At 34.3% G+C, this 16,597-nt stretch overlaps 1 protein-coding gene across 4 annotated transcripts in view; it reads left to right on the top strand.

The window, feature by feature from the left end:
* Positions 1-11,207, top strand: part of Ola1 (Obg like ATPase 1) — a 174,603-nt gene extending 163,396 nt beyond the window's left edge. For all 4 annotated transcript variants that reach the window (XM_087200550.1, XM_004857694.4, XM_087200543.1 and 1 more), the window contains 4 exons: positions 4,399-4,539; positions 5,231-5,327; positions 7,354-7,476; positions 10,688-11,207. In XM_087200550.1, the coding sequence (XP_087056676.1) occupies positions 4,399-4,539; positions 5,231-5,327; positions 7,354-7,476; positions 10,688-10,789 (463 nt within the window). In that variant the 3' untranslated portion in view covers positions 10,790-11,207. The remainder of the gene's footprint in view (positions 1-4,398; positions 4,540-5,230; positions 5,328-7,353; positions 7,477-10,687) is intronic.
* Positions 11,208-16,597: the final 5,390 nt, after the last annotated feature.

Below are 16,597 nucleotides of genomic sequence, written 5' to 3'. Positions count from 1 at the left end.
GTTTCTCTAGCATTTATTTCCTTTCATAAACATAATGTGCGTACACTTTATTACTGTGACTATGAAATGAATGGAACTTTTCACAGAGCATTTCTCTGAGGTCCTAGTAGGGAACAGTTTGTGACAGTATTCCTTTCACTTGATATGAATTCAGACTTCACAGAGTCCTTTCTCCTGGAATCACTTCTCATATACTGAATCTAAACCCCAAAGCTAACTTTACTACAGATGCTTTTTTTCAGGTATTGAGGCTTATTAGAATAAAAGAAGCATAATTATGTCTCAAAGTGAGAAACTGTTCAACATGGCAATGCTATGATCTAAACCTAATTATTTTTACTGTTATCTGAGACTATCATTCTCACTTTTCTGTATCAGTGGAATAGGTAGTCAACGTCTGTCTCTTATCATTTAGTCTGCATAGTCATCTCAGACATTCCCATGCTTTCATTTAATATGCTTTTCTTTTAAAATTATTAAGTTCAGGGTTTCTAAAAACATACATATGGGTTGCCTGGATATCTTGTTAAAATGCAGATTCTGATCTGGGGTAGGGCCCAGGATTCTGCATTTGTAACAAGCACTCACATGATGCGATCATACTTTGAGTAGCAAAATTGCCAGTGTTATTCTCTACAACCTCATGAAGTCAGGCAGGAATAATAAAACTTGAAGCTGTTAACGTGTATCAAGATGAGGCTCTCTTTTTAGAAGAAGAGTTAGCTTTCCAGACACTAATCAGACTGACTAGAATTTACTTTTTTGGAGTTTCTTCTGGAGATGTAGCTCAGGATAAAAACTTGCCCAGCATGTCTGAGCCCCTAGGTTTGATTCTAGCACCATAAAAATTAAAACAAGTATCTAGGAAAAGAAATATAAAATGTGAACTAACTTTTGGGGAAAGTAAAATTTTTGGAATCTAGAATTCAAGATTTGCTAAGAATATCAGATTACAAGACTAATGGTAACTTTTACACATTACTTTTAATGTAATACTAAAGATCATATTCCACCAAAGGATTGGGCCTTCTAATGTATCTGAGTATCACTTTTAGTTTTAAAACTAGTTGTCCCTGCTTTGTCCTCTTGCTGTGGAATTACTACCAGGGAGAAAAATACAACTAATGGCAGTTCTTGCATTTGCCACTTTGAAGACTTTGAGGAAGTCAAACATGACTTTGGCTTCTTTTTGAGAAGGATGGATCCTCTTGTAGTAATCTGTGCACATAAAATTGCAAAATGTATTTATGTAAGGGTTCACAGTTTAACTCCTTGGGAGTCTACTGTCCTGTTTCTTCTCTCCCTCTCAATATAATTAGATATTCTGTGACAAATCACCACTATTTGGTCACTTTCAATTGGATTGATTTCTTTAGACATTTGCTCACACTTGTGCATCAAAATTATTTATCAATCTCTTTGATGGGAGATGCTTAGGAATTTTTTCTAGTCATGCCAACAGAGCTCAACTTTAGTTTCCCATAACCCTCATGTGCCAATAGCACACATTTTTGAGATGACTAGCCATAGTTTGGGGTATGGTTTGTAGCAAGAGAATAGACATTTTTCTGCAAAAGGTAACTGGTCCCTATGGGGTACAGACTTGTGATCTTGGCCTCATTATCATGCTTTTGTAACCATCAGACCTAATAGATACCGTAATCAAATGTCCATCTTGAAACTGAGTCATTTTTTAATTACCCAAGGCTTATTTCAGGTATGTAATTAAAAATCACTTTGAGACATTTCTGACTTTTGTTTGATAGGGAAAGTCACAAAAGTAAAGCAGACAGCCAAAGAACCTAACTCACTTTTCATCTTCCCTGTGTTTTCTATGACAGTGAAAGTCACAAAAGTGAAGCTTGCAAGCAAAGAGCCTAACTCACTTTACGGAGAGTGCTACGGTACCTTTTCTTTTACTGAGGCTATAGCAGGTCTGATGTCAGTCACTTTAGAGACCTTTAGACCTCAGTGCTCATTTACTGCTAAAATGTACCCGCTCTGCTTCTGCATTATGAAGATCATCTGTCAACACTTTGAGATATTCTCCTTTGTTATTAAGCTTGTGGTGCTCTACACTGTCAGGTTTTTTTGCCAATTATAGTTAAGGTACAATGGTGTATTCACCAGATCAAAGTCTTACATTGGCGGTAGAGGAATGATTTGTAAGTCTTTATTCATCTGAATTGTACAATAGAACACCTGAGGAATGCAAATAATCCCTCTGAGGGCACTGCAGGAAAGGCTGTTAAAATGACAGGGTAGAACTATTGTTATTTCGAATTGATGTTTTAGCCAAAGTAATTATTTCTCATCTTGTTTCATAACAGTTCCAGTTTTATTACTTATGTTGACCATATTTATGAAACAAAATGTGCATGATATTTTTATGTTACTTTACAAATGGGCTTGTTTTATTTCACTTTCATTGAATCTGTATTTGCTATGTGATCTGCTTTTTAAAATTACATATTTGATTTTTAACTTGTATAATAGTATGCTACTAAACCATTGATGATAACATTTTAATATAGTTTTGTTTGAATAGTGTACATCTGTACAACTTAGAATGCCATGATATTATAGGCAGAAGTACCAATTTAAATTTCCCCCCTTTTTTCTTTTATCCTCTCCTTCATAATTTTGGATAAGAAAATATCTGGTTTAAATCATACTTTAATGGCCACATATTTTATTCCAAAGCAAATCTTAGGGATTGGTCTAGTTTTTAGAATATGAACAAAAGGAAACAAAAGGTATTATGAAGATCAAAAGCCACTAATAACATATTAAGTGAGTAGTTACCTTTGTATAACAAGCATGTATAAACTGTCGTGTGAATTTTTTACTCCTTTTCTTATCTTAAATACTGTTCAGTGAGCCATATTCTTAATTTTCTAATAACTATGATCCCCTGCTATTTTCTTTGATAGTTAAGTTTTGATGGATTTGTGGTTTAGTTCTTGTTTTTCTTTTCCCATAAAATGACACAGTGATTATTTAAAGGATTTCTGCCACAGTATTTTGCCATGGTAGCTATTAAAACCTTGGTTTAAATACAGGAGCGGGTGGGATTATGTAAGACTATGGCATAACATTAAAATTTTTAATATAAATTTCAATTGAATCTATGGTCAGACCTGTACCAAATATACTTCTAGAATAATAGCATGCTATATATGCTATGATTATTTGAGAATGAAAATGAATGCTCCTATTAGTTATTTGTTTACTGTTTGCAGGCATTATTTTTCTGGTTTCTTTATAATGTAATATGTATACTATTATTATCTTCCCTTCTACAAATAAGATGACTGAGGCTTAGAAAAAGGTTTAGTAGGGCTAGGAGTGTGGCTCCCTGAGAAAGCATCTGCCTAGCATGTGTTCAATTCTCAGCATTCCAAAAAGAAAAGGTTTAGTAACTTGCCCAGAGATGAAAAACTAGGATTGGAATTTTTTAGTTTTATTTACTACACTTATTTATGTTCTAATTACCAGTTTTCCAGAATATTCCATATTTTGAAGGGAAAAAAGCCCAACTCAGTAATGTCTTCTAAGAAAACTGATTGGGCTTCCCAAATCCTTTGTGATTGAAGATGTATTTCCTCTGCAGCTCTGTTATTCATGAGTCTACAAAAGGTTTATAAGAACTGTATTGACTATATTCACACCATAATCTATGTTTCTGCACTTGTTTACTTTGGTTTTGGTCAGCAAAAATCTCTCAAAACCAGTGGCAACTGAAAGTTCTGTTAAGGAAAACTAAACTGGCATATAAATATCTGGATGGTATTTCTCAAATTAGATGGCATTTTTAGGTGTGATTCCTATACAAACAGAACTTTGTTCTTTTTAAAAAATACTTTGTTTCCACTGCCTGCCTCATAGGCGCAAGGTCCCGAGTTCTATCCCCGGTACCATAAATAAATAAATAAATAAATAAATAAATAAATAAATAAATAAAGCTTTGTAAAAAAAATAAGATTATGAAATTGACATTGTATTCAAGGGTGCAAATGTTAATGCTGAACAAATTTAATGTGACTTTTAAAAGTTTTTAGAGCTGGGAATTTAGCTCAGTGGTTCCAGCGCCTGCCTCACAAGTGCAAGGTCCCAAGTTCGATCCCTGGTACCAAAAAAAAAAAGTTTTAAAATATTTGTAAAACAGTTCCTATAGCTAATGTGCTGAAGTAAAACTAGATTACAGTAAAATATTATGGCATGTACCTGAAGCAGTTGCTGCCTGTTAATGCCTTGACCTTGGAAAGCTATACACAAAAAGATGGCATCATAAAACCGTGCAATTCTTATGAATATGTATGTGCTACTTGATAATAATGAATGTGGTACAGTCATGCATGCACTACAAGATAATGTTGTGCCCCTTTTTGTCTACAGGTTGATAAAAATTAAAGAGTGGGTGGACAAGTATGACCCAGGTGCCTTGGTCATTCCTTTTAGTGGGGCCTTGGAACTCAAGTTGCAAGAATTGAGTGCTGAGGAGAGACAGAAGTATCTGGAAGCGAACATGACACAAAGGTTAATTAGCATTCATTTTCCCTACACTTTATTATCAACTATTTCCTTGCAGTAATTTAATTGCTTGCGCTGATAGAATAATAAATGACAGAGTAATTACCATTATAAAGAGGGAATCTTCTCCTTTCTTTACCATGAGACAGAGTGAAAAGATTTATTTTAAATTAAGTTTTTAACTGTCATCTGTCATCTCTGTACAGTGTTTTAATTATAACATAGGTATTAGTTATGTATATTTTTGAGGAGGGATGATCGCCAAAACTCTTTCGTCATGTTCAGTGGGGGAGGGGAAAGGGTGAATCACTTGCCATAATTTTTTCTGAGTAACAGTAATATATTGTTAGAATATTGGATTTCAGTCAGATAATTTTGTTTTTATGACCCAAGTTCTGCAGACAGTTAATAATGGATGACAATAATCATGAGCTGGCTAGATCTAATTTTTCTTTTTTTTGATAGTAAATAATTTAAAATAATATCCTCAGGCTAGTATAATTAAAACCAATTTTAGACGGGCTGTTTTTAGAAATATTCCCTTACTTCCTGACCTCTTCAAGTGTGTTACAAAACATGAATGCTCATTTACGAATATCTTTAACATTATCTGCTTGAGATGAATAGTTTTAGCTCTGTACCTATCTGTGGTACAGTCAACTTATATGTTGAGTGAATTTGTTTCATTTTATTTCAGTGCTTTGCCAAAGATCATTAAGGCTGGGTTTGCAGCACTCCAACTAGAATACTTTTTCACTGCAGGCCCAGATGAAGTACGTGCATGGACCATCAGGGTAAGATTCATACTTATTCATCAGCTATATCCAGTTCCACACTATTGAATTCAGATTGATATCACTGACTTTGAAGTTTGTCATGGTGGCGGTTAGCTAGTCATTACAGATGAGGTTTTTGTCCAGGATAACTTTAATTATTTGTGAGCTGCTGAACAGTGAAAGTGGAGCGGCATTGATTGAGGCAGGTAACAATTGATTCTGCCTATTACATAGTCTGAATTTCTTCATCCTGTAGAATCTGTCTACCCTCCTCCTGTGGTCAGAGATAAGACGCACCAGTATTGTGCTTGCTTAATCTGTGTGACTGGGTTTGTCTGCAGTGAAATTGATGTTGCTTTTCATTTTGTATTCGCTAAGTTTGTTTGGGTTGCGGGTGGTTCTTCCCTCCTTTGCTTTGCTCAGATTACATTTTCAGCAATAAAAGCAATATGACATCATTATGCTTTTCATAGATACATAGTGAACTCAAAAAGCTAAACTCAATGTATAATAATGCTTTTTATTTGAATTCACGGAGGTGATATTTATTTTTAGTTTTATGTGTTCAGCCTTCTTTAAAAATGTGATATGTATTTTAAATATTGATGTATACTGAATATGACCAGAGAGAATGACTGATTTATTCCCAAAGGACAGTAGAAACTGAACTGTAATGGTTTGCTTTTAAATATAAATATATTGTAATACAGTAGTTACTGTTGAAAAATATTTTGAAATATATATAGTCCTAAATAGTGTTACAGAATATAAAAATAATGCCAGAACTTTTAGATTTAATGACTCATTAAGTCTTTTATTATCCTTTTAAAAATATATAGTACATGATAAATTTTAGTGTTGCTTTGATTTCTGTGTGCTGTAACTACTGTAATTTATTGTTACATTTATTTTGCTTTAATGTGGATAGAAACATGGAGGCAGTTCAACACAATGTTAAATGCCTTATGTGAATGTGAGTCACCTTTTATCTCTTCTCCCCTTTGTAAAAAAAAAAAAATGTTTGACTTCTGACCAAGGTCCTTTTATATAGATTTTTAAAATAGTGTCAAAGCAGATCCAACTTGGTAAACAAATTGCCAGTGTTTTTTTTTACTATATATTTTAAAGCCTTAAAACTTCAAACTTAAGTATATGAAGCAGGAAAGAAAGCAAGCTCTGGGCTTGAAAATGTCAAAGCTGGTTTATCTTAAGACTGATTGTAAGTATCGATGATTTAATGTGCCAAGATATTTAGTCAGGTAAGCATCAGTGAGTAGCCATATTAACTCAATACATCTTTTATTGTAAAAACTGTGCTTTATAGTGTCAGATTCCTTATCACTTTAACATGCTTTATTAAGCAGGCTTTAGGTCACCATTATTTCTCAGATTTCTTCCTATGGTTGTGTGTGTCTAGAATGTATGCCTTTGTAATTTAACATATAGGGTAATTATAAGACATTTCTCTTCCTATCTCAACTTGAATTTCCTTCATGGTGCTTAGAGGCAGAGTGTATTATGCAAGATGTTAAAAAATCATATTAAAATTTCTTGAGAATTTCAGAATTATTTGTTGAACATAGATTATGTGATTTGTTAGAAATGCCTTAAAACTGTCCCTTTATCTATTGATTTTTGTATGTTCTTTAGATGAGCAGAAATTTTGAGGGCTTTTTATCTTTTTAAAACCTTTGATAATTCAGCTTGAAAGTTACTTTAAAATCTTTATTTTTTCTACTGTGAAGATAGAAAATCGAAATGAAACTTACACCAAAACCAGACCACCGCATCTAAATCAATAAAACTGTGCCTGGCTGTTAAGAAAAACAAAGCTAGGCTTCTTTAATATCTGCTTATCTATCCATGCTAAATCTGCTGTACAGATAGTGCCCAGTGTTGGAAAATACTAATTGTATACCTGACATCTTAACTGGTATTAAACTAAGTGTTAGTTGAACCAACCACAGATCAGAGAAGAGACATTCTGTGCTTACAATCAAACATCTTAAGTCCAATTAGTTTTCTCTGGTCTTTCTTTTCAAAGAAAGGGACGAAAGCTCCTCAGGCTGCAGGAAAGATTCACACAGATTTTGAAAAGGGATTCATTATGGCTGAAGTAATGAAATATGAAGATTTTAAAGAGGAAGGTTCTGAAAATGCAGTCAAGGTAGGAATGACATTTTTTATTTTTGTATTTCACAATTTTTGAAATGATGTAAAGATATCCGTGATAAGAATGAATATCTTTTAAGTTATGTAGTCTAAAGTAAACTAAGGTTAGCAGGATTTAATTGAAGAGCTTGTGTATGTTCACATTCTTTTTAGATCATATTTAAAGATTGTGAATTTGTCAGTAGTTGTGTGGGGGGTTTTTTCCCTGTAACTGAAAATAAAAATAAACTGGCTTTCAGTCATTTTAAATCATTTCAAAGAATTTATTCACTGATGGCCAATGAAAGATTATACTCACTATACTTAAATATCTGAAATAGCAGTCATATATACTTATGATTAGATTAATTCAAGGAAAGGAGTAGAAACTTAGTTAAATAAGACCAGTTGTTGCTGAAACTTCATAGTTTTACTTTTTTTGTTTAAAGATCTTTGGGAATTTGATTTGCTTTCTCAACACTAGAGGGCAGGTCCAAAATTGTACTCTATTTTAGCTAATCAGTATAATTTGATTTGCAGGCACTAATAGTGAAGCAGTGTTACACATGAGTAGTAAAATGATTTTTAATGTAAATTCTGTTGCAGAATTAATTTTTTGGACATACTAGATTTTTCTTACAGAAAGCTAGTAATCTTCAACGAATTATGATTAAATGAACATTCTAAGAAGGCTTCTTTAATTTAAGAAGGCCACCTTGAAAATGTCATTAGATTTAAAGAGGATTGTCTTGTGTTTAGTATTTTATAATTTTAAAGGAATATAAAAAGTTTTATTCTCATTGGTATCATGGGATTATAACGATTGTACTGGACACCAAGACTTGAGTAGAACTAGTAGGTGAACCCCAGGAAGAGGAGGGGAAAAATCATGATATAATTGGTTCAGTGTTGAATGAGAGCCATTTTGATTTTCTAAAAGAGTGGAAGAAGGTACAGTTTACAACTAAACAAAACCATTAATTTTTCAATCGTGTCATCTGTTTTGATATAGATAGATGTACAAATACTGATATTGAACTTTGTCAGGAATACTAATTAGGCTTAGAAAAAAATCTCTTGTCAGCATGCTGAATTATTCATATATATTTTCTCATAGAGTAAAGAAGATAAAAATGAGTATATTTTCTCTTACCGGAATTCAGAAATCAAAGGCTTCTTTTTTATACTCTTACATAAGTCTGTTTTACCAATCCTTAGTGGATTCCATGTTGTAATAAACTTGAAAAATAACATGAATTGTGAATACTGAAATTCAGAGAAACTACATCTTATAGTAAAATAATATTTCCTGCTTATTAGAATATTTATCACTAAATGGGAGCTATATTATACTGTAAATGGAAAAGGTTGACCTCTGGCTTTTTATCATTGAATACCATTAGACATTTTATGTGGTTTTAATCTCCAAAATTAGCATTTAAGACTTTTAACTCTGAGCAAAATGAAACACTTATGAATAGCTTTATGCTTCTTTATTCAACAAATATTTACTTGCATTTTGTAAGTAGATTTTAGGTTTGAGAGCAAGATTGTGTATGTGTGCAGTATGTATGTGTATTTTCTAACACCAGTGCAGCATAACTAATTTAATGCCAGTGCTGTGAACTATATATTGAATAGCTCTGTGTGGGCTTTGTAGTCTACAGGGATATCACATTATTAGCAATCATATCTGCTTAGGCAAAGCTGGCTTCTACAGATGGCTGCTTTCAAGTGCAAATGAACTGGTTAGACGTGTCTTGTTTAATACATACTCAAGATTCACAAATGGGTATTGATTTTTTTTCAGCCAATGTTTCTGATAGCAATGGAAATGGATTAAATGGTCTCTAGAGAATTTAAAGGAACACTGTCACTGTTAATAGTAAACTTGAGTGGTAACAGTATATAAACTTACACTAATATGTCATATCAGTATGTATTTGATTTAGATTGTACAGTTTTATAACAGTTGGCTCTAGGTTCTAGAAATAAATAGCATATGGCCTTCAGTATATCACATCTTTACAAAAATGTTAATATTTATTTATACATTATTTAATTCTAGGGCATATTGTCTTTAAAAATAAGCTTCATTTTAATAGTATATTTTATTGGTAGGTGATTTTGAATGTATCTTTAATTGAAAATATGCATATGAGGTCTTTTCGATCTGATTTGTTGATTTTAACCTTAGATATATGATCTTTGTTAGTGTTTTTATTACTGATTAGTTTAATTGCACTTGGCTTTGAACATACTTAGCACTATCTTCAAAGGGAGGTACTAATCTTATTGAGCAAAAGTTTCATGCTCTCAGTGAATTCTAGCAGAAGGAGAACACTTTTGAGAATTTTTTCCAGAAGATCCTTAGGTTCTCCTTGTTGCATAGTCAGTGGTGAGGTCACAAGGGACTGTGTCAGCTGTGTGCAGTGTTAAGCAAGGGTGTTGAAGAGCCTGCTGTGCTTAGGCGAGGTGAAGTGCCAAGAGGTGAGCCTGGTTTTCTGCTACTGTCATTTACTTGTATTAAAATTGCTGCAGATTATAAGTCTGGGTCTGCATACCAGCAGGTGGAATCAGTTGCTTTGCTGACTTACAAACAGAAAAATGTCTATCCAACCTGTCAGAGTCTGCTTATAACTAGAGCCTTAGTCAGTAAACTTCATCAGTGTTGAATTCTAGTACACACCACTATGTACAGTCTTTGTCAAGACTACTTAAACTACAAGGAAATAGTTCAAAATTTGCACACTACAACTAATCATAGTTTTTCTTATACCATACTATCTTTTTGTCACCAAAGAATTTCTTTAAGCAAATAAAGCAGCTTTTTTTCTGTCTGATTTGATCTGTTTTGTTACAGTGACTTCCTGGCTGTTTGCAAACACATCAGAAATGTACCATATACATGCTGTACCATAAACAGCATGTAATGAAACTTAATGATATTGGTATAATTATATTTATATACCAACAATTTAGTGAAGAATACATTAGGATAATGTATATACAGAAAGTCTAGTTCTGCCCAAGTCAGAAGTACTTTTCTTGTCTCCAGGTGTGGGTTTTGAACTTGTCCTTTCCTATATTTTGTTTTTCTTTTCTTGTGTTTGTTTTTTAATATGACCCAAATAAAACCTCTGTATCTGCTCCTATTTGCTTGGTGTTTTCAGTGATAAAACAATAACCTCTGTATAATAATTTCCTCTGTATTTTCCTATTTTCAGGCGGCTGGAAAATACAGACAACAAGGCAGAAATTATATTGTTGAAGATGGAGATATTATCTTCTTCAAATTTAATACACCTCAGCAACCAAAAAAGAAATAAAAAATTTTAGATATTGCTCAGATAAACATACAACTTCCAAAAGGTGTACGGTTTTTTAAATTAAAATTTCTGAAAACTGAAGGAACAAATAAATAAAGTTGGAGTAGTGGAAATCTTCTACAAAACAATTATTTTTATTTGTTTTAAAATTATAAAATACTGTGTACTTCCAATGAAATGTAAGTGACTCAATGTGAACAGCCTTGCCTTTCATGTGATTAAGACCCTACTTCAAATTGTAGAAGCTTCTCAAGAACCATATTACTCTCATGATACTTCATTAATCTCCATCATGTATGCCAAGCCTGACACATTTGACAGTGAGGACAATGTGGCTTGCTCCTTTTTGAATCTACAGATAATGCATGTTTTACAGTACTCCAGATGTCTACACTCAATAAAACATTTGACAAAACCAGCCTTGGTGTGTTTGGGGATGTCTGTATTGACTGACTGTGGTGTGCTGAATGCGATACGGCACCTGGTGGTTGCTGATTACAGAATTTTAAGGCGTGTGTATGACACAGTAACTGGCAATGGGGGGCAGCTGCAATTGTATCTTCAAAGTGAGTCTTTTATGGGAATCAGAAGAATAGTATACCAGGGATTTGTCTCCAAAAAGTTAATTAATTTGTAGATGGACATTTAATCTTTTCTTTGAAATTACTAAATTGTGAAAACTGACCCATTCATGTCTGATGGGTTATATTTTTGTTTCAATTCAGCAGTGCAATCACTTCTCAGCCTTTTGGCTAAGATCTAGTATCTGTTCTTATCAATTAATTCACCGGTGCATGCTAAAGTTCATATACTGGCTTTGAAACTACTAAAGACATTATACTTTTGGTCATTTTAAAACTCCCTTCATAATTGGTATTAAAATGTTTGGGGGCCAGTTGGAATTTTACTATATAAGTTAAGCACTTTTAAAAAATAAGAATAATGATAAATTAGTTATTTGGACATGTTTTGCTACTTAGCCTTCTTTTTTTTGGTACCGGGGATCAATCTCGGGTCTTTGCGCTTACGCAGGAGGCAGCGAAACCACTGAGCTAAATCCCTGGCCCTACTTAGCCTTCTTTTATGATGAAACTCACACTACCCTCGGCCCTGAGCTCTACTTTTTCTTCCCTGTTAACACACTTGTGAGATCTGCTTCTCCCTATCCACTGTCCTTTTGTTTCTCTGTGATTATAGGACTGTTCCCATGGAATGCGGATTCATACCCAGGCCAGTCTTGACTACTACTGCTGTATTGCATTGCCATATTAAAGATGTGGAAGTGTATATGACAGTTTTTTGAATATCAAATAGTGACCCTTTGCTAAGATAAAAATGAGTAAACTGCATCAGAGAAGTAAGAATAAAACTAAGTGAAGGGTTAAAAAAAAATAAGTAAAACATAAATGAAACTAAACTTGTAGGTGTAGTTGACCAAATTGGCTCTGAAAAACTCTTGTTATATTTCTCTGTTGGTGTAATGTATGCACTTGTGGTTTATGAGGTATTTTCAGCAGTATAAGAAGAAATCACATATCTTAGTTTTGAGCACCAAAGTAAATCTCATAGACTTCTTTTTTTTTAATTTTATTGGTACATTTTAGGTATGCAATATAATGACATTCATCATTGGAAATTTGCACCTTTACATAATCTCTCTTGGTTCTTATTTATCCCCCATTCCCCTGCCCTCCCTTCAACCCCTCCATCCGTCCCTATTTACAAAGACTTTGTTTCCAGTTTTTCATTTTCTCATTTTAATTCCATTCCCTTTTTCCTTTCCCCTGCCCCTCCCACTTCCTCTTCCACTTTGCCCCTTTTCTTCCTATTTCACATTATCTGTTATACCTTTTAGTCCTTATTTACACTTCCAGTTTCTCACACTAGAGAAACTATTCAGTATTTACACGTGTGTCCTGTTTCACTTAAGTGTATCGCCTCAATGTGCATCCATTTAGCTATAAATGTCTCTTAATTTCTCATTCTTTATGGCTGAGTGGTATTCCATTTTATATAAAAAAAAACACATTTTCTTTATCCAGTTTCCAGTTGATGGGCAATTGGGCTGCTTCCAAGTTTTAACTATTACAAATTGTGCTGCTATGAACATGGGTGCACATACATCAGTGTGGTATGATTCTTTTTTAATTCTTTGGGGAAGATCCCCAGCAGGGGAATAGCTGGGTCAAATGGGACTACCAGTCCTAGTGCTTTGAGGTATCTCCATACTGATTTTCACAGTGGTTGCACCAGCCTACATTCCCACCAGCAGTAGAGCAGTGTTCCTCTTTCCCAGCAGCCCCACCAGCATTTGTTATTGGTTGATTTCATGATAGCAGCCATTCTTTCTGGGGTGAGGTGGAATCTCAGCCTTGTTTTCATTTGCGTCTCTCAAATGACGAGTGATGATGAACATTTTTTCATGTGTTTATTTGCTATTTCTACCTCTTTGTCTGAGAAATGTCTGTTCATTTCAAATGCCCATTTTTTGATTGGGTCTTTAAATTTGAGAAGTCTGATTTTTTTAAGTTCTTTATAGATTGGAGATAGTAGACCTTTGTCTGAGGAACAGAGGTGAAAATTTTTTCCGACATTGTGAGTTGTCTCTTCCACATTGTGGTGGTATCTCTTGCTGTGCAGGAGCTTTTTAATAAGAAGAGATCCCACTTGTTGACTGTTTGTGCTAGTTGACATTATGGGTTGTGTCTTACCACATTGTGGTGGTTTCTTTTGCTGTGCAGAAGCTTTTTAATAAGAAGAGATCCCACTTGTTGATTGTTTATGCTAGTTCACAGGCAACTGAGGTTTTGTTCATAAAATCTTTTCCTACGCCAGTGGCTTCACAAGTTCTACCTAACCTCTGTTCCAGCCGGTTCAGCATTTCTGTTTTAATATTTAGATCTTTAATCCATTTCAATTTTAGTTTAGTGCATGGTGAGAGATATAGGTGTAGTTTTAATCTTTGGCAAGTTGAAACCCAATTTGTCCAGCACCATTTATTAAAGAGGCTATCTTTCCTCCAGTAAGGGTTTTGGCTCCTTTGTCGAAGATAAGGTGGCTGAGTGTGTCTGGAGTTGTTTCTGCATCTTCTAATCTGTTCTACTGGTCCTCAGGTTTGTTTCTTTGCCAGTACCATGCTGTTTTTATCACACTAGCTTTATAATATAGTTTCAAGTTGGGGTTTATGATACCCCCTGCCATGTTTCTGTTGCCTAGAAATGCTTTTGCTATTCTAGGTCTCTTGTTCCAAATGAATTTTTGGATTGTTTTCTCCAGGTCCATGAGGTATGCTTCTGGGATTTCAATTGGGATTGCATTGAATCTATATAGCAGTTTTGGAAGCATGGCCATTTTCACTATGTTGATTCTTCCTACCCAGGAGCAAGGGATGTCTTTCCATTTTCTGATATCATCTTTAATCTCTTCAGAGTGCTATAGTTTTCAGAGAAGAGGTCTTTGATTTATTTTGTTAGGTTGATTCCTAGGTATTTCAGGTTTTTTGGATGCTATTGTGAAAGGAATTGTTTGCCCTATTTCTCCCTCGGTGAGTGTTGTTAGTGTAGAGGAAAGCTATTGATTTTTGTGTGTTGACCTTGTATCCAGCTACTTGACTGAATGAATTTGGTTATTAAGTCTAGAAGACTTTTGGTGGAGTTCTTGGGGTCTTCTATATAGAGTATCATGTCATCTGCAAATAATGACAATTTTGACTTCTTCATTTCCTATCTTTATTCCTTTTATTTCTTTCTCTTGTCTAATTGCTGTGGCTAATGTTTCCAAAACTCTATTGAACAGGAGTGGTGATAGAGGACATCCTTGTCTTGTTCCTGATTTTAGTGTGATGGATTTCAGTTTTGGACCATTTAGTATGATATTGGCTGTTGATTTTTTATAGATGCTTTTATCAGATTGAAGTAGAGACCATCTATTCTAAGTTTTTATAGGGCTTTTATCATAAATGTGTGTTGAATTTTGTCAAATGCTTTTTCTGCATCTATTGAGATGATCATTTGGTTTTTGTTCTTGGCTCTATTAATATAGTGTAGTACATTGATTGATTTGCTTATGTTGAACCATCCCTGCATCCTTGGTTTGAGTCCCACTTGGTCAGGGTGTATGATCTTCTTGACGATCTTCTGCATTCTGCTTGCCAGGATCATATTAAGGATTTTTCCATCTATGTTCATTAGTGAGATTGGCCTACAGTTCTCTTTTTCACTTGAGTCTTTCTCTGCTTTGGGGATGAAGGTGATGATTGCTTCCAGGAATGAATTTGGGCTTCCAGGAATGAATTTGGGAGTATCGCTTCCCTTTCAATTTCATTGAGGAGTTTAAACAGTAGTGGCAGTAGTTCCTCTCTAAATGTCTTGTAGAATTCAGCAGTGAAGCCATCAGGACCCGGGATTTTCTTAGTTGATAAGTTTTTAATTACATTTTCAATTTCATTGATTGATATTGGGTCCTTTAGAATTTTTAGGTCATCTTCGTTCAACTTTGGTAATTCACACATATCTAGGAATCTGTCCATTTCTTCTGTGTTTTCCATCTTATTGGTGTATAGGTTCTCGAAGTAGGTATTGATGATCCTCTGTATTTCGGCTGGGTCCATTGTAATTTCACCCTTTTCATTCCTAGTTGCATGGATTTGGGCCTTTTCTTTCCTTTTTTGATAAGGTTGGCTAAGGGTTTGTCAATTTGGTTTATTCTTTCGAAGAACCAACTCTTGGCTACATTGATTTATTTTTGTATCATTCTCTTAGTCTCCATTGCATTGATTTCTGCCCTGATCTTTATAATTCCCTCCCTTGCATGAGCTTTGGGTTTGTCCTGCTCTTCTTTTTGTAGAACCTTGAGGCTCAGCATCAGGTTGTGTAATTGAGCTCGCTCTGTTTTCCTAATGTGAGTATTCACTGCTATGAATTTCCCTTGTAAGACTGCTTTCATTGTGTCCAATAGATTCTGATATGTTGTTTTGGCATTGTCATTTAATTGTAGGAAATGTCTGATTTCTTCTTTCATTTCCTCTGTGACCCATTGATTATTAAGAAGTGTGTTGTGCAGTTTCCATGTGTTTATGAAATTCTTGTGGTTTCTTTTGCTATTGATCTCCAAGTTCTCACTGTGGTCTGATAATATACAGGGGATAACTTCAACTCCTTTGCACTTAAACATGTTCTGTGAGTGAGTATGTGGTCTGTTTTGGAGAATGACCCATATGCAGCTGAAAAGAATGTACATTCTGATTTTATAGGGTGAAGCACTCTGCAAATATCTGTTAAGTTCATTTGTTCAAGAGTTTGATTGAGTTCTAGTATTTTGTTGTTTATTTTTTGTCTAGTTGATCTATTTGTGACAGTGGGGTATTGAGGTCCCCCACTACTATTGTATTAGTGCTTATTTGATTTTTCATGTCTGTTAGTATTTGTTTTATATAGTTGGGTGCACTAGTGTTTGGTCCATATACATTTATGATTGTCATCTCTTCCTCTTGGATTGTTCCCTTTACAAGGATGTAGTATCCTTCTTTGTCTCTCTTAATCAGTGTTAGTTTGAAATCCACTTGATCTGCAAAGAGCATAGCTACTCCTGCTTTTTTGGGGGGTCCTGTTGCATGGGGTATTGTTTTCCACCCTTTAACTTTCAGTCTCTGAGTTTCTTTTTGAATTAAGTGTGTTTCTTGTATGCAGCGTATTGTTGGATCTTGCTTCTTGACCCATTCTGCCAGTCTCTTTCTTTTGATTGGTAAATTGAGAACATTAACATTGATGGCTATAACTGATACCTATTGACTTATCATTATCATGACTT

Source organism: Heterocephalus glaber, unplaced genomic scaffold (genome assembly GCF_053883595.1).
Source record: "Heterocephalus glaber isolate CG9 unplaced genomic scaffold, H.glaber_assembly_v1.0 deba00000347, whole genome shotgun sequence".
NCBI classification, from domain to species: Eukaryota; Metazoa; Chordata; class Mammalia; order Rodentia; family Bathyergidae; genus Heterocephalus; species Heterocephalus glaber.
The sequence above is the reverse complement of the archived record's forward strand: the minus strand, read 5'-3'. Positions and strand labels throughout refer to the sequence as shown.